General features: G+C 35.9%; 1 protein-coding gene across 1 annotated transcript in view; it reads right to left on the bottom strand.

Moving 5' to 3' along the window:
• ULK4 (unc-51 like kinase 4) overlaps positions 1 to 26350 on the bottom strand; it is a gene marked incomplete at its 5' end in the record, with an annotated part of 65799 nt that overhangs the window by 36643 nt on the left and 2806 nt on the right. Inside the window, 2 exons of the mRNA XM_010187464.1 lie at positions 17702 to 17887; positions 26020 to 26118. Coding sequence (XP_010185766.1) covers positions 17702 to 17887; positions 26020 to 26118 — 285 coding nt within the window. The remainder of the gene's footprint in view (positions 1 to 17701; positions 17888 to 26019; positions 26119 to 26350) is intronic.

Here is a 26350-nt window from a genome sequence, read left to right on the forward strand (position 1 = left end):
ACAATTACAGTTCATTTGGCTTGATCCTTTACCCTCCCTAGTCTTTTTCTTTGATCAATAAATGAATGCTACTTGAATGTAAATAAAAATCAGGATCATTAAGTTCAGAAGGTGGACTCACCAAATTCAAACACATACACTGCACATTTTCTTTCCATAAAGTTGTGTTCAGCTTTATGGCTAAAACAAGGTTGAAAGCTGAAGCGGTTAAGTGTCTACATTAGGTAAAAGGAACATTTTTAAAATCATTCAAAATTTAAAAAGAAGTGAACTGATAAAACTATAAGCTGCCACAAAACCACACATTTCCTTTCTTGAAACTTTTCATACTTGCATGAAAACAGTTTACCTAGCAGACATCAGCTTCAGTAAAGAGAAACACTATTTGTTTTATAAATGGCCACTGCAAAAAATGTATTCAACTCACATTATGTTCTATCAGTGTTCATTGTTGTTTACACAAGAGCTGTAAGAAAATAAACATTGGGTTTGAGTTTCATTACCAGTTGCCAAGTTGGAACCAAAGTCTACTTACCTGCTTCTTCAATAAGCCTAAAAATTTTAGGCTAATATCTGATTTTTGCTTTGATGTGATGGTTCATCCAGAGCTAATAGTAAGAAATTGAGTGGATTAAAACTATGTGAACCAGAATAAACATGCAAACAAAAATGTTTGCATAAACTCCCTCTTCAGTGACACTGCAAACATGCACATAATCGAAGGCTGAGTTTCCTGGGAGATGTGCATGAAACTTTTCATAATGTGGTATCATTTTGCTCTCTCATCTGTATTTCTACTACACTTGAGCACAAGCACACCAATCAACAGCAGCTGCATTTGAAAGCAGGGGTACATTCTGAAGAGTTAAAAATAAATCACTGTAATGAAATAATATAAAAGTATATGAATTCAACTTAGAAGAAAAAGATAGTAGATCACATTTTAATTAGTGCTATTTAAAATTCAAGCTTTTAAGAACTATGTCTAATTCTCCCTGGGTTTCAATGATATTACTTACTTGGTTTTCTTCTTTTGAAAATTGCAGGGTGGAACTGCACTTTTTGAGTATCATACTTGTCTCACTTCTATATGCCGAAGGGGTAGCAAAAACCCCTCCCAAGTAATATGCTCCTCAAGATTAAGCTCAGATGCTTTTGTCCTTTTCTCGTCTCTCTTCATCCTTCCTTCTTTGCTTTAGACCACAGCCAGGTTTAACCCTATGATTAAACTGTCACTAGTGAGCGATTACTACAGTGTTAAAACTATGGGGTTTTTAAACCTTGGTTTTAAAATGCGAGAACATCAAAACACTTGTGGCTTTTTTTTCCTCTGTGACTTCACAGGAGTGTATAATAATTATTATGAGGTGTTCCACATTTTAAAATTAATAACCAGATTTGAGCAAAAGCTGCAAAGGTAAAAATGCCATCAGAGGCCAAACCACTAACAGTGTCACTCGGAAGATTCTGCCCACGTACTCAGCCCAGGTTTGGAGACTAGAGATGAACTAGGAAAGCACTATAAAGAGATGTGGTATAATTCTAGGAAGTTACTGACACCTGTAATTACTTAACTAGAAACAACGTAATTTTAGCATTAGAATATCAAGATATTCTCACACAAATTATTTTATGCAAATGGAATAATAATTTATGAGAACATAACCCATTTACATCAGTGTCAATGATATCACATTTAAGTAAAAAGAAATAGCAGAAGTGTGTCATTAAAATCAGAAGTGATGTATCTAGATCACAGCTGTAAGTGCCGCTTGGTGTCTAAACTGAATTTAAATTGAATGTTCATACAGGACAGTGAGACTTTATGGTACATTAGAAATTCACAGCAGAGGTAATAAAGAGCAAAGAGACACCCTGTCATCATCAACTCCCAAACAAAAAAAATACGAGTAATTTGAACAATGCATACTGAAGGTAGCAGCAAGCATCCAATTGCCATGCATGCCAGACTGACTACTATCATAGCTCCAGTAGTGTCTGAACACTTTCCAAACAAGTAACAATTTTCTGTTTTTCCACCTGTAGCAAAAGTAGAAAAATACAGTGGGGTGGTGGGGATGTAAAGGACCATTTTACAGACATTTGCAAGATGAAGAACATCAGGAAAGTCACAGGAAATGACTTAAGCACAGTTCTTTCTGTTCACATTAGTGAACCTGAAGCATATGCTTAAGGTCTTTATTTTGATAGCGACCAAAGTCAGTTGATCCTGCTTCTGCTCCAGAAAACCAGACTAAGATTCACTTCAAAGTCATGGGCTATGATACTACAGCGCTGAGTATGAGAAATAAAAGCCTCTAGACAGAAATATGACAGCTAGAAAAGACATGCAGCCAGCAAGAAAGCTATGCAAGTGGATACCTATCTTCTCTGAAAGTTCACATGATAGCTAGACATGCACATAGTGACTGCAAAAAAAACATATGAACTTAATAGGACCAGCATTTTTCTCTGACTGTTTCAGAGAACAATGTGAACCATCTCAGCAGAAGTTGATAGTGCTGGTATGTCCCCTGAAGATATGATGGTGTTATTTTACCCACAAAAGCACAAAACTTTTCAGTTCAGAAGGCTTCTGGAAGGCTCCTGGAACTTTCTTTTACACCTTCTTATTGGGACTAGCTGATGGCTTCTCTATGCTCGATCACATCTCTAGGCCTGACAGAAATAAGGGCCCTGAATCTTGCCTTGTTTTACTTCATGACATTGTATGTCAGCAGGGCAATAATCACAGATGAAACTTTTGCTTTCCTCTTTGTAGGCTCTGAAATGCTGCCCCATCCAGTTACAGGAGCTGGAAAAGGGTGCTAAAGTTCCACTGTGACCTCCCCCCCATAGTGTATCTATGCCAATAGAAACAGAATACCATGTAGAATACTAATAGAATATCTACACCAATAGAATAACATAGAAGTCACGTTGTACAATGACAGAATTAGGGAAAAAATGCATATGCTTTTTTTTTGCCAGGTCTCAAGTTGTTTATTTGCAGATGCACCAAAGTTATCCAAATAAAACAGCAAAATGATCTACATAAATCACCTCAGGTGCTATGCATAAACAACACTTACTGCAAGGAATTTAAAAAACCAGAACAAAACAAACAAAAACCCAAACAAACAATAAAGAGATGAGACAGGAAGTTCTTTTTAAATATATATATCTAATCTTACTTCCTAGATCTAGTCCTTTAACAAAGATTATATCAGATAATTTTTTTCCTTTGTATGTTGTGTAGTCAAACTGGTTTAGACATCTCCAATAATGAAGACATTGCTACTATTATTATAAAGTCATATAAAAGTAAGTGAGCAGCTGCAGCCTAATAAACACACAGCTGAACAAAGGAAACTGCTGACAAGCTGCAATATTGTTTTAATGTAAATTCTCATGTGTTCACATCATATTTTAATTGTGCACAACAATAAATAAGCTTGTCACTGGCAGTTTCTCATAAATGGGCTAATGCTAATTATCCCATAATTTTCAACCACACAGTTCTAGTGAAAAGATTAATGTCAGGAGAATATCACAAAAATAATGAGCTTTTGCAAGCCACATGAGTGGCAGAAAATATTACAGTCATCTTTATTTGATTTTTCTAGTTTTATATGAAAGCTGTGACAAGTCTCTCATAAGACATCTCAATATTTGAAGCATTAGATCTAGCAATATATTAATTATGTAAGAAATATATAACCTTTTTCCCTAAATTTTTCATCAGGATTGTTGTACTGGTGAACTGAAAGCCAAAATGTGCACCTCCAGCACCACCACTGAACTTAAGGGCTGGTCTTTCTTACATCTGGAAATATGTAATTAAATACTGGCAACAGGTTTCCCTTCTATTCTGTCCTTTGTTGTACAGCTGGCATTAGGAAACATTTGTTTGGCCTGAAATCATTTGTATTAGTCTGACAAAGTGATCTTAACTCCGACTAATGATAAGATACCACATCCAAAAGAATGATCGCCCAGGGAATGATTAAAAAGAAAGGGTCCTATGAGCAACTCAAGTGCTATAAACTTGCTTCTTTTCATTTTCACTCTTTTTGTCCAATTACTTCTTCTGGTTACATGTCTTAAGCTTCCAGCTAAAATCAAGACTGAACTGAGTACTGTGTAAACCTACAGCTTGAGACACAAAGGTGATGCCTGCATTATTGCAGAGCAATAGGGTTGATGGAAGACTGGGGTGTGCAGAGACTACTGCACCTATAGCTGCTTTATTAGCATGGTACCAACAGTTGTCCAGTTGTTTCATGTATCTTGGTTGCTTTTCTGTTTAAAATATAAACATTTTTTTTTGCTTTCTTTTAAACAAGTTGATGAGTAAAAGCATTCACATCTCCCATGATGTTATTGTGATACTGCTAACTATGGTATTATTGAATCTTTTGGATAAGGGTTCAGGTAAGGTTGCCAGAAGTTCTCTGTTCTCACTAAAGATGCTTTTGTGGCTAGAAAATTTCCCTAGAAGACCTCATGTAATGATGACACTACAATACCAACTTCCTGAATGTATGCAATTCCATTGGAGCACATTCCCCTTTATGGACACTATAACACAGATGCTCAGCTCTGATCCAATTTCTTTGCAGAGGATTGGGAGATTTATCCCTGTCCATCAGAGGGGAGAGGAACAGAGAGGCACATGAGGAATGCAATCACCTCCAATCTCTTGCCTTCCTCTCCGTTGGAACAGAGGGGCTGCAAGCTGAACCCCTGTAATTTGGGTGGGGACATAGATCAAAACTGCAGAGGGGACATGCCATACAGAGGACTCATGTCACAGTAAAATCAGTATGTTCAGAAATCTCAAAATCCAATGCATTTGATATTGTTTGGGAATTACACAGATTCAGAACCGCAGTGCTACCATGGTATCGAGATAGCATTCACCACTGCTTTATTTTTCTCACCTCTAATCATTTCCAGACATCATTATTTCTCTTCCTCACATTCAGCAGTAGTCAGTGCTGCTCCTTTCATATTCCAGTCCACATTCTGTCACTGTCCTCTGTACCTAGCCTTACTCCCAGATGTCCTAGAGTCATTAAATCACTGTCAGAGTGATTACATTTGAATTCTACTTTCTCATCCAAGTTCAACTAAAAGTATCATCATTTTTTAGTTCTTGAAGTATTCTACAAGGCATTAGTCAAGAGTTGAATAAAACAATCTTGGCAGACTGATGTTTGGCTGCTATCATTTTCTGGTAGAGACGGACAAATTTAATTAGCCTTGTTTCAAAGCCATTTGAACTTTGTGGGTCAAAAGCTTGATTACACCATTACCAGATTCATCTTCCCTTTAAACCAGTTTTTTAAAAAGAGAGTGAGGAAAGAGACACAGATACGAGCTTTAAAAACCAAAACCCTATCAGTGCTAGCTTTGCTTTTAGGAAGACTATTAGACTTTCCACATAGCTTAGTCTCATATCACAGCATCCTATTTCACTACATTACATTTTCTTGAAATGTACCACTGAAAGAACTTAAGTCAAATAGAATTTGTCAAACCAAAATCCTACAGAATTCCTGCTCCCCAGTCAATTCTTTGGTCTCTTCTTTTAATGCTTTTGTAAGAGAAATATTTTAATTTTTTTTGCTAGGACTTAAAGTACCTACTGATTTGGGATGCTAAACCAGAGGAACTTTTTGTAGGCCTGATATTCAGGAGTGAGTAATTAGTACTTCCAGGAAATTAGATATCCTTCGGAATTTCTGCACCTATATTTTGAGAGTTAAGGTATTTTAAACCCTAATAATTTTAGAAACTTCCAGACATTATGTACATGGAAATACTAATAAAATAAAAGAAGTTATAATTTAATGAGAAAATTTTTAATTATTACAGAGCAGTATATAAGCCTAATAGGTGTACATACACAAGCACATAGCAGTATGCTAATGTAATTATGTACTCTGGAAATCATAAATAGTTATGCAAAATTAAAGTACGAAGCTGCAAGAAGGAGAAGAGAATCTTGTTGAAACCTGCAGTGGTCAAAACATAAGATGAGAGCAGGCATTCTAACAGTCTTGCTTCTCCAGATTTCAACATCAATTCCCACAAAGCTTTCAGCTTCATTTAAAAGAAAAAAAAAAGTTTCAAGAAAAATCAGAAGCATCTGGTTCAGGAGAGAAAAGTCAAAAACTTGTAAGTAGAGGTGGAAATGTAGAATAAAAAAGACATGTGGAGAAAAAGATCCTAAAAAATATAATGATGAACATGATATAGAGACTAGAAGACTCTATAAAATAATTCATTATTAAATAACATCACTCTCAAAATGCAATATATATTCCATCTTGAAACAACAATTACATAAATAAATTGCATGAGTATCCCTCTGATGTCATCAGAGCTCCTCAGTGGAGCAACAGTCCACTCCAGCAATCCTGAGGGCATGTTATTTAAATCTTCCAATGACAGCTGTAATTTGCTTTTCAGCAATAAGAGTTTTCCTAACCAAGCTAAAAGAAATATTGCTGTATTAGCAGAGTCAGGGCCACACATAACTGACTGGTATATGGGGCATAAATTACTCTTAGTCATCTTATAGTTATAGACTGAAAATAAATATCGTGTGCCATTAAGTGAATATACCCCCATTTATATTGCAAATAGGTAAAATGCACTAATGGTTTAAAAATGACAAAAGAGAGCTCTAATCTTTATAAACAGCTATTTCTTTTATGCTTTATGTAAACTTGGTTTTTTATCAAGTCTGCTAAAAATTACTATTTATAGTATTTAAATACTGCTAGTACTCTGAAGAAAAGTAGCAGTTTGAGAATGTGTTAATATACTCATTTCCATGGAAGTTATTAGATTGTAAAACATTAACTTGGTTTTGTGTTTTTAACTCTAATCTCCTCTGTCTAGATTTTTGCTCTAATGAAAATAAGCTACTTGCTGAGGGGTCTTAGTTAGAATTTTAGGGCTGACTAAATGCTGCTTTACCAGTAAGATCTACAGAGCTTTTCTGCTCTGGCACTCAGGCCCAGACTCCTCAGGGAAATCCTACTTTTTTATCTCCCCAAACCCACTGCAGGGAAAGCCTCTGCCTGGAGAATAGGTGGAGAGTCCCAAGCTGGCACTTCCCCGGCAAGGATGGCCTCTTGCATGAAAAGCCACAAAGGAAGCCTTCAGCTAGAATGAATACAAGGTATCCTGTCTTAATGATTTCTTCTTTTTTCAGTGACAAAATGGGACAATAGTAAATTGCAGTCACAAATAACATAATGTGTTTAAATTATTAGTCTCATGGAACCCACCATTTAGTATATGTACCTCACATCACATATATATCTCGCATCATGTATACATGGCAGATTTTTATATACACATTTTGTTTAGCACAGGTAGGGGCAGGTTTCAATATCAACTATCATCTTCTGATGCAATTCTAACATGCAGTAAGTCTACTCATTACAGTTACCAAGTATTTACAGCATAAAGATCAGGTTTTCATGCACGTGTTCCAACATCACCATTTTGACTTTTCAATGCTCTACAACAGTTCTCTTGCAATTAAGGACAGCAGTATATTTCCTTAAAAAATGATTTTTTCAAATCACTGGAGCTATTCAATTTTATAAAATTACATGCATCTCTTGATTCATTTCTAAATGACCACTACATATTACTGAAAAAAGTATTCTTGTATTGATACTAAAGGATTTACGTAATAATCTGCTTTTGATAAGACTGCATGTCAACTTCATTGCTTTTAAAATGCCCCCTGAAAAGTCTCAAAAAGCAAGCTATATAAGCAGAGTAGAGCTGGTATGCAAATTATGAGACATTCTTACGCTGCATCATACAAACTCATCAAGTAGGCACTGCATTCCAGAGAAAGCATCTGCTGTGTGAAATTTAGGACAGTAATTCACAGCCCATAGAACACTGCATCACCGCAAATTAGATTTGTTATAAATTTATAATGATGTTTGTAGGAAAACATTACATTTTAATCATTTAAAGAAGAGACAGCACTGGGCATTTTATAAATGTTTAACTAGTAGAGTCTTCATAATTTAAAATGTGGAGATTTCGTCACTGAAGATGTTGAATTGAATCACTGTTTGAACTTGGGGAAAGGGCGGGCAGTTACTGTAGAAATCTACTGGAAGTCTAACCTCAGTGCGCACCAATGCTATTTTTAAACATAACCTTGTTTCAGAACACTTGCATGAATCACTGACTCATCTGGAATTGTGCAGCACCATGTTCATAAAGCCCAGATACAGTTATTGTTGCCAGGGATTAGTATGTGAGCAGGGGCCCTCTGTTGGTCAACCAACCATTAGATGCATGAGATATCCAGGAAAAAACCTCAATTTTTTTGTTTTCTTTCACTGCATGTATGTTTTGACTCATGCTTCTAAAATATTTTTCATCTTGGATCTCTCCAACAATCTCTAACCCTTAAACACTGCCTTTGTTCTGCTTTGGTCATATTGCTTGGCCTCGTTATCACGACCAGCATACTTCTGCTGTATCTGTGTCATATTTTTACTTACAATTTCCATCTGACAGACAACTCATACCTGAAATGCTGTATCAGTGCAACTGTTTCCTTTGCCTAATTCATGTGCCTCAGAGTCCCACAGCCTCCCAGCTTGATGGCCAAGGACTGTCCCCCTCTACAATATACCCATTTAACGACTCTGACTATATTTTTATCCATTTATCTGCATTCACACACTGGCTATTAAATCAAGCTCTGTGTAACCTGCACGTTTGTTCAAGGCAAGCTTTTTGAAATCACCAGCTTCTTAGCAGTGCTCCAGCCTTATAAGATGAAGAAGGTAAGGAGCTAGACAAAGTGAAACACAGCTAATGATTGTCAGATGTCACATTAAAGTGCAGAACTTGGAATATATTTTAAAAATCAAAAGATAGAAACACTGGCAAGAAAAATAAGGGAGCACTGAGGATTAACAAAGAGGATATGTCAAGACCTTTTACTCTGACTGTCCAATACTAGGTGATTTAGAAGTCAAAGGAAGGACCACTCCTTTCCAGTAGAGAATTTAATTCCTACATTAGATTTTCTCCTGGTACAGCATACTTAAATTTTTACTTACATGCTGAAATGTAACAAATTATTTCACACTCAGAAAAAATTGTCAGCAAGGAGACTGAGTTTAAGAAAACAGATGTAATAAAAAAGGGAGGTTTTGCTGAAGAGTTTGCAATATGAGTTTGCAAAAAGTCACAGTAAACTTGGTTTCTGTGTGTACTTGTATCTCATCTTCAATATGGGCAACCAAAATCTTTCAAAGCTCTTTTAGTTTCTGGTAATGGCCTCACGTGAAGATTAGATGAAGACTAAGGGTTTTGAAATACTCCTGTGACCACAAAAAATTAAATTTGGCATAAAATGAAGATACTTATGTATTAATAATGAACTAGTTAAATTCTCATCCCTGCTTCCACAGAACTGAACACTGCCCAAGGATCTGTTTTATCCAGGATGGTAATCTTTGTGTCAAATTATTTCCTATTCGAGAGAGTAACTTTCAGGGAATTCCTCAAGCTTATTTGAATACAGGAAACAAGCTGGGTTGTTCTCTGGAGCAAGAAATTACTTTTTACTGTGCTTGCATTAAGCTCACCACAATGAGGTCCTGGTCTAGAGGCACTAACGCAATTCAGTTAGAATGATAATGAAAGCACCAACTACGGTTCATACACTGCCATTAATACACAGGTCTCAGAAATATGTGCAACCTGGTACTAACAGTCAAGCTGAGAAAATATTTTTAATAATTTAATCCTATTTGATTGGTGTTGGTAGATCCTCTTAGAAAAATGTTGTTGATATTTACTACTCTGTATGTAAGGGCCATGAAATATTTTGCAAACATTAAGCATCACATCAGTTTACGGGGGCAGGTGAGTAATATTAAAGAGAAATCTGCTAGGACAAAGCAGAAAGTAGGAGTCATCTATATTAGAAAGTTGCCAGCATCAAACAAACACTAAAGAAAAATGAAGGAATGCCATTAAAACAGTCCTCAGTTCGAACCTCTAGGTTAGGAGCAGGAGAACTCAATATATGACTTGCTAGCAAAGCAGGTGTTTGTCTATGTGGTGGAAATACCAGACGAAGGATTGTGTGCTCTTTTGATATGGAGAAAGCACTTCACAGTAACAGTAAAAACACTGACAGCAAATTAGTCATTGCAGAGCTGTAAACATATATAACGAAACAGTGCCTTCGGCTTAAGACAACCACAGGTATTCCAGACATATTACCAGCTGCAAAAAGGTGGAACTAAATCACATCACAAGTTATAAGTCTCAGTAATATTTCCTTAATCGAAAGCTTCCAAGCTATACAAACTCCTATATACCCCCCAAAATGGTAAGTTAATTGCATAAAAATTTCCGTATCATCTGACTTCATGCATCAATACTTAATGTTCTGATTTTACCATCGGCTATGTGAAACCTAGTATTTTTAATAGAACAAGCTTGAGGAGTCCAGTGATCAGTTGAAAAAAAATCCTCAGCTTAGATCCAATTAAAATAAACTTCTAGTTTTCACAGTTATTAAGAATTTCTTGACACCATGAGTTAAGAGTAAAGAAAATTCACTGTGTTTACAGTTACGCATACACAGGAATACAAACTCTACCACATAAAGCGAATTTAGAGCAAGTGTAGTCGGAGAAGTACAAAATTCACACAGCAGAAGAGAATCGTGATGCAGCCGGAAATAAGCAATCCTGTAAGCCTGGACAATCTTATCGAGATATCTGCACTTTCTATGAGAAGAAATAAGCTGAACAGTCCTGCACCATCTAGAGCTTTGAGTCAAAAACCAGCAAAATTTTCAGTGACTTGGTATCAGCCACAGAACTTCTGGGCAGGATCAAAAGTGACAAGATAAGGGAAGATAAGGATTTCAGGAACTGCATCAGTGACTGAGACTTACCCATGGCTGCTTGTTCTGTTTAATTTCATAAGACAGAAGGATAAGGACTGGAAAAAAACGCCATCAATATAAAACTTCAGAATTCTGCACTAAAGAATTCTGGCAACTGAAAGAAGAATATAGTAAAATTCAAGGAGGTAAATGAAGAAGGCGGCTAATCAGAAACAGAAAAGACAAATTAAAATTCTTTCAGTGTCCTAATCAAGCCTGTAAATCTAAACACCAAAATATTCTTCCATATCCTCCAGTAGAAACCATAGGCTGCAAATCCTGAAAAAAGATAAAGTCAAGGACAGTGCAAACATATTGGACTTCTCAGAATCCTGAAAACACTCCATGAGATAAACGCAGTATAAATGAGCCTGACTTCAGCCCTTTATAAGCTACATAAGCCAGGTACACAGGTCATAAACATTCACATGCCTCTAAGATGAAACAGTAACTATCCAGTTCAGATGACAAATGAAAAGCCTTCTCAAACATATACAGTGAAAATTTGTCTCCTAGATTTTGATACACAGACTGTAATTAGTCAAGTTAAAATTAACCACGTATACTACTACAAAGAATACTAGAGGATCTTAAATGATAATCAACTACGATATCCATCTTGCATCTGGTTATCCTAAGTATTACTAGACATACAAATAATATTTTCAAAAGTACTTTTTAAAAAGTGCTTTTTGAAAAGCTGTTACTCTCAATATCAAGTAAATAATTATAAACTAAATAATCCATATTTTAGGACTTGGTATTGTTTGTAGAATGTCTGAGAAGAAACTGGGAAATTATTAAGTTTTGACTATTCGAAAATCACACTCCCTCATTGGACAAATGTCAGTGCTACTGAAAATGCTTTACTAAGCATTAAAAAAAAATCTTCCACCAGGGTTTAATTATGAAAGTACAATATTTTGTTTCCATAAGAATTTGGTAGAGCCCATGTGATGTTACAAACTGAACATAAAGTTCAAAATACAGCTTAAGTGAGAATGAAAAAAAATAAATCCAAATTACTGAGATAAATTAATCAATATTGGTTCAATTCTCTAATCAGTAAACAATGAAGTACAGCAAAGGGGCTGTGCTGCAAGAGAACAATGCCCGCCAAATGCTGCATTTGTTTAAATTATACTATACTACCTCTATTGAAATAATTATTTAATTGTTGTTTTAATTGTATTAGTGTAGTTGTGATTAGCTGCATTCATCTTCTGAGTAATTTAAACCATCTTTTCTTAATTCTTTGCTGTAAACTCAATATATTGCTCCTTGACCAAAGGGAAGGGCCTGGCTCAGCAATTCCAACTCACAAATACCCCTGCTGACACCTAATGTTCATCAGGGACACTCTAACTGCTCTGTTTTGTTTTTTTTTTAAAGGAGTGTCATTAGATTGTATTTCAGTCAATCTACACGCAAATTCAAAAAGCTATGTCTAAAAGCTTACTTTGCAACAAGATTAAAACCCAGAAGCAGAGGAGGAGGAGAGACATCTCCCTGGCCACCCCTAAGTTCCCGGGGCATGTCCCTTGGGATAGGGCAATTCCCCTCAGTTTCCATGGGGACAGCAGAAAAGCAGCGTATCAGGGCATGGCAGGGCCTGGAAGTGCCATAGCGGAAGCTTGCCAGGCAACAGCGGGTGCTGGAGGCCTCCCCATCTCTCATCTCTGGGGGCTCCCTCCAATTTCATTAAAACCCTAAACCAAAGGCCTGCCCAAGTGCGTAAACAGAGGAAGTTTCCTTGCATGCCAGGAAGGGTGCAGAGGCATTATCCTTCCCATGTCTTTGCTTCAAATCATTCTGAGAAACCCATACTGTTTATGATCTGCATAATGTATCTTAATGCTGATTAGCTTTGTCTTCTTGGGGGATCCTAAGTTGTTTGTGTCTAATGAAATGCTTCATTCTACCTGAGGACATTATTAGACTGAAGCCTACAAAAGATGGTCTATAACGAAGGGATGTAGGTTTGGTAACACCTTGAAAATAAGAGACTAATACTAATGAAGGACAGAAACTGTTCACATAAGTCATCTGGATTTTACAAACATATATAATTTAAGGAGAACATCTACAACACCATATGCATTTATAGTGAGTATACCTACACATCAGCAACCCACAAGTAAGTATTCTATTCACAATTGAACAAGCATCTCTTTTATAAAGTTACTCCTTAGAACAATGCAATATTATGGATTGCAACGCTTAAAAGATTCAGGTTGGGAGAAAGATGCATAAAAAGTTTTTCTTCAGCTGACTGAGCCCATTGGAGAGTGGTTTGCTCTCTTGGCTGGAGATATGCCAACAGGGTTTCTGCAGCTCTGTAAGACTCTGGGAAAGCAGACTCTGCTGGGAATTGCCGCACAAGCACCTCCTTGTGGTGCTGAATCCTGGAGGCTGAAGCCATAAAAGGGATGCTATCCAAAAACTTCTTGTGATTTTGCTTAGCCTTCTCCGAGGGAAGCTCCCTGCAGATGTACTTGCAGGAATCTACTGAGGAGCAGATCTCCAGCAAGAGGATCAACTTATAGAGGGACTGCAGAATTGCTACCCTAGATCAAACATTTGTGCTAACCAGACGGTGTATCTCTTCAAGCTCCTTCCCCATAAATGCATGATCAGTGACTAATACAATTAGGAACTATCACAGTAGAAAGTGTATACATACATTTTAATGTACACAGCTGCCAGTTCAAGAGGTGTGAACTCTGCACATCTCTGTGTAACTCAGGATGACAGAGTTACTAATCTACATGACAGAAACAGTTAGGACACACAACTTGAATGATATTTCAGACATAGTAACCAGTGGTTCCTCAGGCTTTGCTTCACTGGAAACAGGATAGTAAACCTGACTGCAGGTACACAGAGATGACATAGCCATGGCCCAAATGGGCAGGGAGAGCAAATTAGTGTTCAACAGTCCTTCAGTGAAATTAATGGAAGTTAGAGGCCTTTGCCACCGCTCAAGTATTGTCATTCTAGCCTTAACATATTTACTACACAGCCTAATACAAATTGAGAAATCCTTACATGTATCCTCTACATGGTGTCTGACACGCAGATGACATCCTAAATATCTTACCTGTTCACAAATAATGGATCAACAACATTTTGTCAGTTAAGATACACATATAAGTGTAAATAAAGTTCTTGAAAGACAATCAGAATTTTTTAAAAAGAGTGATTTAGATAGAATTCAAATATACTTTCTATTTAAGGCAAAAGTCAGAGAACAAAAGTTTACGACCCACAATGAGTGCAAAATTGCCTGTTAAAGCCTGATGCTTATTCATTTTTCTCACAGGAATTTTTCCTTATTACTAGATGGAATGAAAAGAGTCTTTTCTTGTTTTGAAAGCTGAAAAATTTTATTTGTCAGTACCTAGGTATAATCCCACAGTGATTATGTGTCCAGTGGACATACTGACTAGTTCTATAAAAATTCTGGTGATAATAACTTGCTGTTACATTACATATTAGATGGTAAATTGAGATGGCAGGTTTTCCTCTGGGGAAAAAAGAAATGAAAAATATCTCAGTAAAGCATGCAAAAATTAGACTATTTGGTTCCCAAATAAAAATTCCTTGTACTTCACAAATAAACATTTTAATCTAGATTATTTACTGGACTGTAATAAGATTCACTGTTTCTTCACAGAAGAGATGAATTTATAAGATAGTGATTTCCACCAAGGGTGGCAGGAGAGGCTCCCAGAACCAAAGAATGGGACAAGATCACTCCCCTGACATCACTGTTTACACAAATGCTACTAAAAAAGGTGAAGAATATCTGAGGCAGTATTGTCTAACCCAAGATAAAGCAACCAGAGCAAGAGAGTTAGTAAAAGGTCTGAAGGAGAAAAAACCAAAACCACCAAACTCTGTTTCTTTGATTCAATTATTTCATTCCGTTTCTGTCCATTATATCAATGTCAGTGAGAGAACATTCTTGAAAAAAACTGGTTAACCTGGGCCTGACAGAGCCAAAAGCTTTGAAAGCTAAAGAGGTGATTATAAAAAAAAAAACCACAGAAAGAAGACAGTCAATGCTGCCTCTTTAAAGCTTTTAAAAGATCCTTACTTACACGGTTAACAAAAGTTAGCTCAAAGCATATTTTTTCTGGATTTCACTCCTAATTATTTCTTTTAACAGCAAAATAAAGCCTGTACAAAGGGCTGTTAATGGTGATTCCATTAATAAGTCTATAAAAAGATATTCCCCCCCTCTCTCACTCTGGCCTATATCTTTATTTCTGTTTAATAAATGAATACAACAAAATTGTAGGGCAAAAAATCAATGAAGAAAGTGCTGCAACAAGTTTATATTGCCCTGCAGTCAATTTGCTGGTCAAAACTGACAATGAAAAATGATCACTAAAAAAAAAAAAACAAACCCTCAAAACAAACCTCCAACTTTGTCTAAAAAAGAACTTCCAACCACTGGGGATAAAATTCAATTAATGAATACTATTAAATTAAAACAACATGCAGGTATAAATTTATATTTCATCAAGGTAAGGTCATCTTGTACAACAACAAATTCTGTAACACACTTTATGCCGAAGACCGGAATTGAGACAACTGTCTCCTTTGGCTCACTGAAGTCACAGGAAGCAGTTAGACAAAGATTAACTAGTCATACTGCTATACTTTTTCCTTATTTCCAGAAATACATCCTATAAAGGCAGCTATAGCATAAACACATTGAATTCTTCTTGTATATTCCTGTCTTACATAAGCAATACCTGTGCCTGTAACGACAAAGTTAAGGTGACCATAGATTGGAAAGATGCTTGGTACAGGTCCTGATTGGCAAGAATGGAAATTAGTGCACTTAATGATCCCTCCATTAAAATACTGCTCAGATATTTAAAAAAAAAAAAGGAAAGAAAAGAAAAAAAGAAACTAAAACACCACTCTAGGCTTCAAAATTCAGCATGAACAGCTGATGTGGGCTGAATACTTCTTAAATAGATATGATTATATTTCAATGTCTTTTGTGATTATGACAGTTTTGACAAGATAATAATCTCCTCTGAACGGGACTTTTTAAGGTTTAGAGAAATAATGTAAGATTTATTAAAAAATCTGTCAAATTATCTATGAACCCTGCTTTCAAAAGAAATCTTATGATCTTATTAAAATAATTACAGAAAATCTATGCCTGATATTATAAATAACAAGTCCCAGTATCACTGGTATACAAAGGAGAGATCTAAAAGTACAGGAACCTGAAAGATTGAGAAGGTGATAGCATAGCTTTGTTCTGTTAAGATAATCAACAGAAGTTTGTCTTAAATATCCTGTATACTAGGTTGACTTTTGAACCACAGTGTTCAAAACTGAGGGAAAGGAAACAAGTCTGTACCTATGCTAAAATCAAATAAGCTAGAGATGTACACTGCAGCCTTATTTCTCTTTCCTTTCCTCATACATTGTTGCCTGTTTTCTCTTACTGTTTCAGGGAAAATAAAAAACCAGTTCTATGCAGCACAACAGTTACACAGAAAGAGAAGCACAGGTACAAGGAAAAAATCAATAGGAAGTGTCTTTAAAAAAACCCCTTTGCTAGAATTCTTTTTTCAGGAAGAGCATAAGAAAATAAAGGAGTGAGACCTGAGATGATATAAAAAATGAGAGACATTCTGAATTTTAAACATAATAGAAATTCTAAATTTATCTATTCTTTTTTGGGAGAGATAGGACTGAGCAAAACTGGGAAGAAGGCTATGGTGTTTACTTTCCTGTGATGCAAATACAGCAGGCAGGAAAAAGAGGACAGGAAGAGCTCTGAAAGTTCTACAAAAAGGGTTGCTTGCTCTTAACTCCATAAGTAGGACAACTCCTGCTACTATTGATTACAGCCTTACTCTAGTAGCCAGCAGTGCACTTGCAAAATTCAAGTGTCTTCTGCTTCTTACACTGGGGAAGTTACCCTCTCTTAATTGAAAACTCCTGCTTGTGGAGAGTAAAGGGTGAAGTAATCAATCAACGCAAGGTGACAATTCAGGCAAAGCTTCTTATCAAGGCACTTGAAGATAAAAACCATACTATTATCTGAGAGAATGTTACAGATACAGAAGGTTTTCCACCTAAGCTACTTGAAAGACACAACACTGCTGTCATGTCAACATGTCAGAGCATGATAGAATTCAAACTCCTACCCATCAATAACATCACCAGACTAAACCCCTGCACGATTCTCACTGATTGGCATTCTACATTACAACCACTCCAGCAGAAGTGGTCCCTATCATTTAGTGAGAATGAGGGGTCAACAGCCTATGCACAAACCTATTTCCAGTATAAAATGGCATTTTATTTACCGTGAAATCAAGCACTGTGCTTCTGAACAGCTGCTTAATGCTACAAGGTTAGTTCTTCAGAAGGCATTTAGAAAATTGTTCCAATACTTCATAAAGATGAAGTACTAAACAAATATATAAATAACATTAGGTATTTAAATAGCTGAACGGTTAACTGAAATGGGAGAAAACCAACAATCATTTTGTAAGATGGTTTTACTGTAGGAGGCTATCTTCTCTAGAGAAGTTAGCTGAAATTTACAGACATGAAGTTTAACTTGTAAACTATTTTGTTTTCAAAATTCTTTTATATTCTTTTTTACTTTAAAAGGAAAAAAAAAATCAGTGAAAAAGTTTTCCAATGATATAAAAGAAACACATGGACTTTTAAAATGTTTAGAAGGCAACTCACCAGTCTCCTTATAATTCTCAACAAAAGCTTCAGTTGTCGTATACCTTTTTTGGACTTCAGTACTTCAGCAAAGCTGTCCATGTTTTCTGGAGACATACTCTCCTGACCGTTCCCTCCATACAGCTGAACCAGCAATGATAAGCACTGTGACGCACTCTCAAATATTTCAGTATCTTCACTGGGAAGCTAAAAATGAACAAAAAAAATGAACAAACAAAAATCAAATTCCGATTTCAGAAAAATTGCATATCACTGGGGATTTGGAAGAGTATTAACATTTGCATCGTGCCAGGAAAGAATAATTTCTAGTTGAATGACTCAAAGTTCCATTAAACTAAGCTTAATAAAGTGATGAAAATATAATTAAAATAGATCTGTTCTTAAGCAGCAGTATAACAATGTCTCTGCTGCGATTCTATCAAATAGCCTATCTATAATGACATCATAAAAGCACCAAAAGTGTTGCTCCCAACTCTGTTATTTTCAGACAGTATATTTTGGTTTAAATGGAAATAATAATAGCAGAAAGTATCATTATAGCCATGATGTCTAATCTTCTACATAATGCACACCATAAAACTTAATTTAATTATTTCTAAATCAAGTCTATGGCTTCCAGTTGAGGTAAAGCACAGGCTATGCAGTCATTTAATGGATTTTAAGTAGTCACATTAGGAGGTACATTTCACAGATTTTAAATGTTTTCCTGAACTCCAGCTTTTCTGCACTCCTTTAAAGAGCAGACAGTGGAGCAGGCCCTAGCAACAGGATGGAAAACGCTTTCCTGAGAAGCAAAATTATGGAAAAGATTTGGGGGCATGGCTAATAATCATCTTTAAATGAGTTTCTGGTAGTATGACACTGCTATCAAGATGACTGATATCCATCTTGAAAGTACAGTCTGGAAATAACAAGTACATATAATATATTATGCTAGTATTTGGCACTGTGGGAACCACAACAGAAGTGCAATGCTTAGCTTTTCTGCACACAGTGCGCAAAGGCTAGTGAAAAAAAAATCAGAGGTTTCTCGGGAACAGGCAAGAGGATGACAGATTGGAAAACGTCACAGCAAAAGACTGAAGGAATTCAATGCCTAGAGCTTATCAAAGGGAGAGTTAAAGGGCGCTTGATCATATTCTTTCAGTTACATGTGAGAAAAAGCAGGCTGAGGATAGGTTAATTCCTTTACCTGAAAAAGGGCTGGTAAGAGATGATGGCTCAAAACTTTATCTAAAGCAATTCAGATTAGAAGGAAGATAATACTTTTATTTCCTTTTTTAATTCCTTCTTTAAGAAGAGTCATTAACTACTGAAACAACTTCCTTAGCACTGAGACAGATATAAATTGCCTGTGATGGAGAATATAATTTTTTTTTCTAAAAAACCACAAAACTCTTTAATGTAATGAAGAATTAATTTAGAAAAGTCCTATGTCTTGTGTTATGTAGGATCCTAGACTAAATGATTACAATAACCTTTTCTGGCTTTATAGTCTATGAACTGAACAAAATATACCAGTATTGGTCTATACCAATAAGGTATAGAAGTATAAAATCACCTCATCACTCCTACTCAGTTTTTTAATTCCAAAAATACTACTTAAATACAAAGAAAATAGATCAAAATACAGTCAACAGACTACCCTTACTGCCAATAAAAAGGAAACAATTTATATAATCTGCCCAACCAATTAGAGAATACACCAAAACATTCCAATAATGATTACTTATTTAATCTGCAGTATAAACTTCCCAAGTTTTTTCATTTTAAGGAAAACCCATACAGTTACTTTAAAGCAATCTGGGAATATATCATCAGACATATACGCCTTAAATATTCAAGAAGCAATTCCCCAGGGATCTGCATGCAAATACAATCCTGTTTTCCATTAGCTTCATAGAGCTGGCTGTTTAAAACATACTGAACTGAGATGTAAGCTCTGAATACATAGCCCCAAGACATATCACATTCTATTTGACCTAATGCTATGCAAGTGACAGGGCCACAGCAGCTATTTCTTCCACAGTTTTGCTGTACGGGTTTTTCTCATTCCTATCTAAATGCCACCTACTTGATGATTTCCTTTCTAAGATTCAGAATTATCTAATAACATCATCAACATAAAGAGCAAGGCTAAAAAGGAGGAAAAGCTACAGAGAGTAACAAGCTTTATAGCTCCATTTATATCTTCAATTCTTATCAAGTTAAAAAAAAAACAAAACTCACTGCAGGCTTTGAGCCGACTTTTATTTCCTTCACTGAAACAAAAATGCTATTAGATAAAGGAAGGAAAACTTAAACTACTTTAATGTATCTTTCTTATCCCCTTTAAAAGCAGCACTTTAACTCACACCTTGTTACTAGATCAGTGCAGACAGGTATAACAACCACTCCCTGGAGAAAATCACAGGAACTATAGTCAATTTTCAAATGTTGTTTGTTGGCTAACCAAAAATTAAAAAATCAGTGAACATTTGGAAGGATATATGTCCTTGCCCTGGTATTGCAGTGGATGCTAGTTCCCTGGGGTTCACAAAATCGCACACGTAATCAGTCATCACAACAGCCATACTTAGAACTGAGACTGTTCCCAAGGTTTTTTTTCTGAGATATTCACTAAATATTGAATAGATGAGTGGAAAGGTGTCTGTCTCTGCAGAGGACTGCCCCTACAACCGCCTTGTGTGAAGAAATAGATAAAGCAACATGTCCTTTGCAGTTCTTCCTGACATCAGGAGGCTACTGATGTCCAAGGAAGCAAATGAGCAAGTCCAACCTGTTAGTGTCATTCCCCAGGAAGGCTGTCATCTGCAGGCATCCCCAGGCATCCCCAGTTAGTGAGACAGTGCAGCATTTTGCCCTAGGTGAGGAGGAGCTAAGCTTGGGCCAATGGCTTTGCTTACCTCCTCCTGGCATGCCCAAACTTTTATCACTGCTGCTGCTGCTATTCTTTGTCCCTCAGCAACAGAAAAGAAGACCCTGAATTCTTTCATCCAATATGTCCTGGCATCAGAGAGGCTTTCTGTGCACAGGATATTAAGCTTTCAGTGACCATACTTCAAATCTAGCCACCAGTATCACTCCAGGGTTGACAGTACTTGCTGGCCATGACATCATGCCATTCAGTCACAGACGCCAATGAAGCCCTTCATCGCCTGTTGTACTTCAGGCTCTTCTGCTCCTCTGCTTCATCAGAGTCTGTTTGAGCTTCAGTGCTATCTAGAGTTTGGGGAGCAAGTCGTTGTCATTTGCAGGGTAAAACAACAGCAGCATAGGTCCTGGATGAATAGGAAAGCAAGCTGGGAACAGTAAAGGCTGTTTTTGCTCTGTAGGGGATGAGAATCATTGGCCTAAAGTCTAACCATTCAATAACTGAGGTGGAAGAGGAACTCTCAGCAATGTCCCTACTTAAGTATGTCCACATCAGCACTTCTCTATATAACTCTCACCATTTTGCTGTTTCACTCCTGAAAAGTAGTGATTTAGATGTCAGAAGTTGGTAAACTGAAATTTAACAATGGCTTCCAGTCAGTGTCAGTACTTTCATTAGTGGTTATGAAGAGTAGAGGATCTGAAGAAAATTACTAGTATAAACAAAAGCAATGATTGAAAACATAATAAATATCTGTAAATATATAGAAAACCAAGGAACAAAAATTCAGCTTTCAAGTAAACAGTATCTCATGGCTAATAGGAACAGAAAAACTAGAATCATGTTGCTAGACAATGACTACAGACGGATGGTTCATCTCTTAATCAGCTGGAATGGTGTTCTGATTATCTTCCTAATCAAAAACATTTCCATTCGATATGAAGAAGTGTATCTCAAGTCTTTGAAATGCGTTTATAGTTTTTCATTACAGCAGCTACTTTAGTTTTTGTTCTTACAGGGGAGGAAAAACCCATGAAAAACTAGAGTTCTAACTCTAAGAAAAAATCCACCCCTTAATATTTCATAACTACATGAAAAAAACCCAAACTCTGATGGCCTTTCATTTCTTTTTGCTTTGTCAGTCTGCGAGAGGATTATGGATTCAGCCCTTCAGCAAGGTAGGAATGTTAGTACTCCTTCTCCTTAATATTCTGGGCTAGTGTATAGCTTGAAGAAAATCCAGCACCTTAAAATAAATTACTGAACAGCTAAAGTCATAATTTTTGCCACTCTCTAACTCAGAATTTAGATTTAATTTTCAAATTTTTAAAATAACACCTTATGACAAGACTTTTGTGCAATGAAGATTGCGTATTACTTTTTACTTAATTTTTATGGCCATGTTTATAATCTCCTGTAAACAGGCTCATAACATAAAATTCTTCTCTTACTTTCTAGATGGAACTTACTCTGTATTTTAAGGTTAATGTGGTGAAGAGCAGGAAGCTTCTTCTTATTACACATCTATATTTCTGCAGTCTGTTGTCAAAAATGCCTTCATTTTGAACCAAGTTGCAGTGTGTTCATGAATTGCAAACCATTGCAAGAAATGTGTGATCATTTGAGCTGAAGTGGCAGATTTCACACCGCTGGAGTTGATACAGCATCTAATTTTAGAGCTACAATGAAACTGTCTGGATTACCCAGAGGGGACACTATTTCAGTGCATTAATGAGGTTATACACAAAGAGGGTTTATTATGATAAGAGATAGATATTCATTAGATCAGTAATGTGATTACAGAACGCGCTATGTAAAGTGCCTGTAAAGGAAGCACCATTGGGAACTTCAGGGAAGATGGTTTTGCAAACATTAAACAAAATGTAAAAGACTTATATCATTATTAAATCTGCTAACTTTACTATGCTATTCTTATTAGTAAATATGCACAGCTTTAAATGAAAAAAATAAAATACTGTATTTTGGCTTAGGGCAAAACTGTCATGGCTCCTACCTAAGGGAAAAATATTTTAAAAACCAATATATTTTCAGTTCATTTTAATCTAGTTTAATTGCTGTGAAACTAAATAATCTTTCTGAAATTCTGTGCTTGTGACAATATATTCTTATTTCCTCTGGTGTGTTTTTGTTTGGGGTTTTTTAATGGTTTTGTTTGTTGTTTTTTTTTTTAGGATAGCTCTGTAGAAGAGAATTCTTCAAATATAATTCGCAGATAACATTTCAAATACAGTAACAGCTCTACATGATACCATACAGGAAATAAATATATGCCTTTCCTTTCTGACCACAGAATTGTCTGTATTCCTAAGAAATATGAAATAAAATTCTACACTCTACAGGATTATCATTCTTCTGAAGTAATTTTCATTATTCATTGGCAAATACCTTCAAATGCTCTGAAACCAAAGCCTTAGAGCCAGTGCAATGTAGAGATAGAAGAGACCTAGAGGAGATAATCTCATTCATCCATGTGCACTGAGGCTTCATATTTGTCCTCTTCATATTTGCACATGATTAACTTGTCTTTCAGCAGTAATATACAGAGCACAGTAATCAACTGCAAATTTTACTAGTAATACTATAATGAAGAACACTACCACCAGGTTCTCTCCCAGCAGTTTGGTAGGCTGCAGAAAAGATTGGAAGATCTACATCTAGGATCTACAGAGAAATAAACCTCCTTTTTGTAGGTACTGGCAAGGTTCCTGAAAGTTCCTGAAAATCCACACTGAAGTGATTTCAAAAGCAAGTAAGCAATTTTTTTTTTCAGTATAGCATTACATAAAAAAGAAGAAGGTATTTTAAATCTTCTGAATGGCTGCAAGTTTCAGTATAAGAATCAAGTTACATTTACATTTAAGTGGAGAAACATTACACAAAAATCTAAGTGTAATTAACTTCTAAATACAAAGCTGCCAAGCAGAAGCCTAAATGCTCAAATTATTTTTCTCTTATTGATTGATTAAGGGCAGTCTGATCATAGGATTAAATATTAAATTCTCCATATTTGCAGTGTTTTCTGCATGACCGAATTTGTAATTATTTCTTCTCTTGCGTTCCTAAAAACTCTGAAGTTCCATCCATGTTCAATTCAGCTTTTCTACGCTTGCTTTGCTATGCCCTAAGTGATGGACTGAATCACAATTACAGAAAGGAAAAATTTACTCCAAGTTTTTGACATTTTCAAGTTTAATTCACATTAATTTTTGAGGAAATATTAAGAGAGATAAACATGTAGAACTTCAGAAAAAATAAATAAAAAACCAGACATATCAATGGGGCATGGAACTATCATCTACTTGAGGGATATACATATAAATGATGGAAAGGAATTATTCAAAATGACATAAGACACTATAAATATGGTAAGACAGGTAGAAATAGCAAATCGGAGAAAATAATTTTAACTAAATATCTTAAGGTGATAGTTCAGAATTTAAGACCTCCATTATCTTCAGAAAATAAAGTTCACAGAGAACTGAATGCCTCAAAATAGTAACAAAGGGTTATGTAGTCTCACAGCTCAATACAGAGAACTACTGTTGGAAGGTCCACAGAACTTAAGATTAGGTGGGTCTGAGACTTTTAAAGGGATAGGGAGTGTATGCATGTTGTGAGGCCCTCAAGACTTCACAAAGGACCTAGTCCTGTTTAAAGAGGTTAGAGCATAAAAAATTTTAAACAAGTTAAATATTATGATTCTGTTGTTCAAACTCTCCAACCTTAACAGGAAAAGTTTAATAGAGCGACAGGTAAAGGATACTAAGTTTAACAAACCTAGCTGAAATAACTTTCATATATATAATCAAACACATGTACATAATAAAGAACAGCACATACAGATTACAAGAGAAAATCCTTCACTTTTACAAAATCTTTAACAAAATTTTTAAAAAGGGAAAAAAGCAGCAGCACCAATGGTCTTTACTCTTTGCCCATATGTTTAAATCAGCAGATTTTAAATAAGTATTTTAAACATACCAGAATCTGTAGAAATACAGAACAAAGCAAAACCCAGTGGTAATTTGCAGCCATGCTTCTGAAATACGAGAGCAAGTCAGAATCTAATCAGTGTATGTTAACTATACAATTATCCTATCCTTTAATTAAAAACTTATAAAAGACTTCCAGGTGGTAAAGGCTGAGTAAAGCTTGGCCTCTAATTTTCCATTCTTTAGAGAGTTAATGGAATTTAAATTTGTCTAATTTCACTTTAAAGGAACATTTGCATCTCTTAATGTCTTACTATTTAACATATATAGTGATTTAAAAAATTAATAGAAAATAAATTAAATTAATTGATAAAGATGAAATATTATAAAGTTGAAATTCAGTCACTTTGTTTTAGGTCATTCAGTGAACATTTCCAAAAATACCTTTGTCAACGACTGGTTAAAATAAATCCATCAAAGGAGGACCTAGCAATAAGTACAACACCAAAAATTAATAAAAAAGAAATCACACTTTTCCCCCCAAAATGGAAGATGACAGACAGTGCTAAAGATAGTCAAAGGGCCACAGACATTCATAACACAATACATCTGAAAACCTATATTTAAATGAAAAACAACCAAAAAATGGGGTTGGAAGAGAACAGTGAATCTGAAATGCCTCTAAGTGAAATAACCCGGAAAGGATAGAGTGATATGACACAGGGAAATTCTCACATACCGTTTTAATGGCTTTATGTTGAATAAAAGGCTGAAACAGCTTCTAAAAACCCTGTCCATTTAGAAGAAGCATTCCTCTACTACAAGCTATTACACATAGAGCCAGTACAAATCTCTGGCACAGTATGATGGAGGCTGAGCTGATGGGATGCGTCAGGGTCACAAAGCAGGACTCTGTGGAGATTGCAATGCAGTGCTGTGACATCTATCAAACCCTGGAAAAGACTGACTTTAAGCAGACAGACTTCAAAGATGTTTACGGATCACCAGGGACTATTCCCACTCCTAAATCCCTCAGTATCATGTTAAAATAAAACTAAAGCCTTGAGAAAAACTCAGAAGGCTCAAAATCAAGAAAATAATATTAAGTCACCACTCACTGCAAACTAATATTTAGTTTACTGACTTCTCTAATAGTAGGAATAGTTGCTGTTTTCAAATTTTGAATAGCATCCTTTCCCTATGCAGCAATCACTAGTCCATTCCAAAGGGCTAAAATTTGGCTATGCATACGTATCTGACCTGAGAACACACAGCCTGCCTCTCATTCCACTTCTATGCTTGAGACAGACTTAGTCTGACATCACTCTGATCTATAATTTCTTAAAAATTGTTCGAATCCTTCCTTTGTACTAGGTGGAAGATCATAAAGAATGAAAAACTAGCAAACAGAGTTCTAAAGTTTTGAATTCAGTTGAGTAATTCCAACTTGAGCAACATTTCAAAAGGCTCACAAACAAGCAAATTCTCACCAGTTGAATAAGCAGGCTAATTAGGTCCGTCAGGGGTTTATTGATAAGCAGAAGGTCTTCAGCAGTCTGCGTGTCCCCTCCTGTGCCAGATTTCTGTGCCTTAATAAGATGAGAAAAAAAAATACACCTTTGGTGACGGTTCCGTTATGAGAAACAAATTAGATCCATTAGGTGGTCGAAGTTTGAAGGAGATTTGTATACTCTTTTCTAGTTAAGTATCCCTGGGCTTCCAATGAGCAGTTATGCTCTCTGTGTCTATAACAAAAAGCACAAAGCAATAGGGACTCATGCTGTCAAGTCCATTCTGCACAGGCTGAATAAACTGACCTAC

This window comes from Mesitornis unicolor, unplaced genomic scaffold (assembly GCF_000695765.1).
Source record: "Mesitornis unicolor isolate BGI_N332 unplaced genomic scaffold, ASM69576v1 scaffold27076, whole genome shotgun sequence".
In the NCBI taxonomy this organism is placed as follows: domain Eukaryota; kingdom Metazoa; phylum Chordata; class Aves; order Mesitornithiformes; family Mesitornithidae; genus Mesitornis; species Mesitornis unicolor.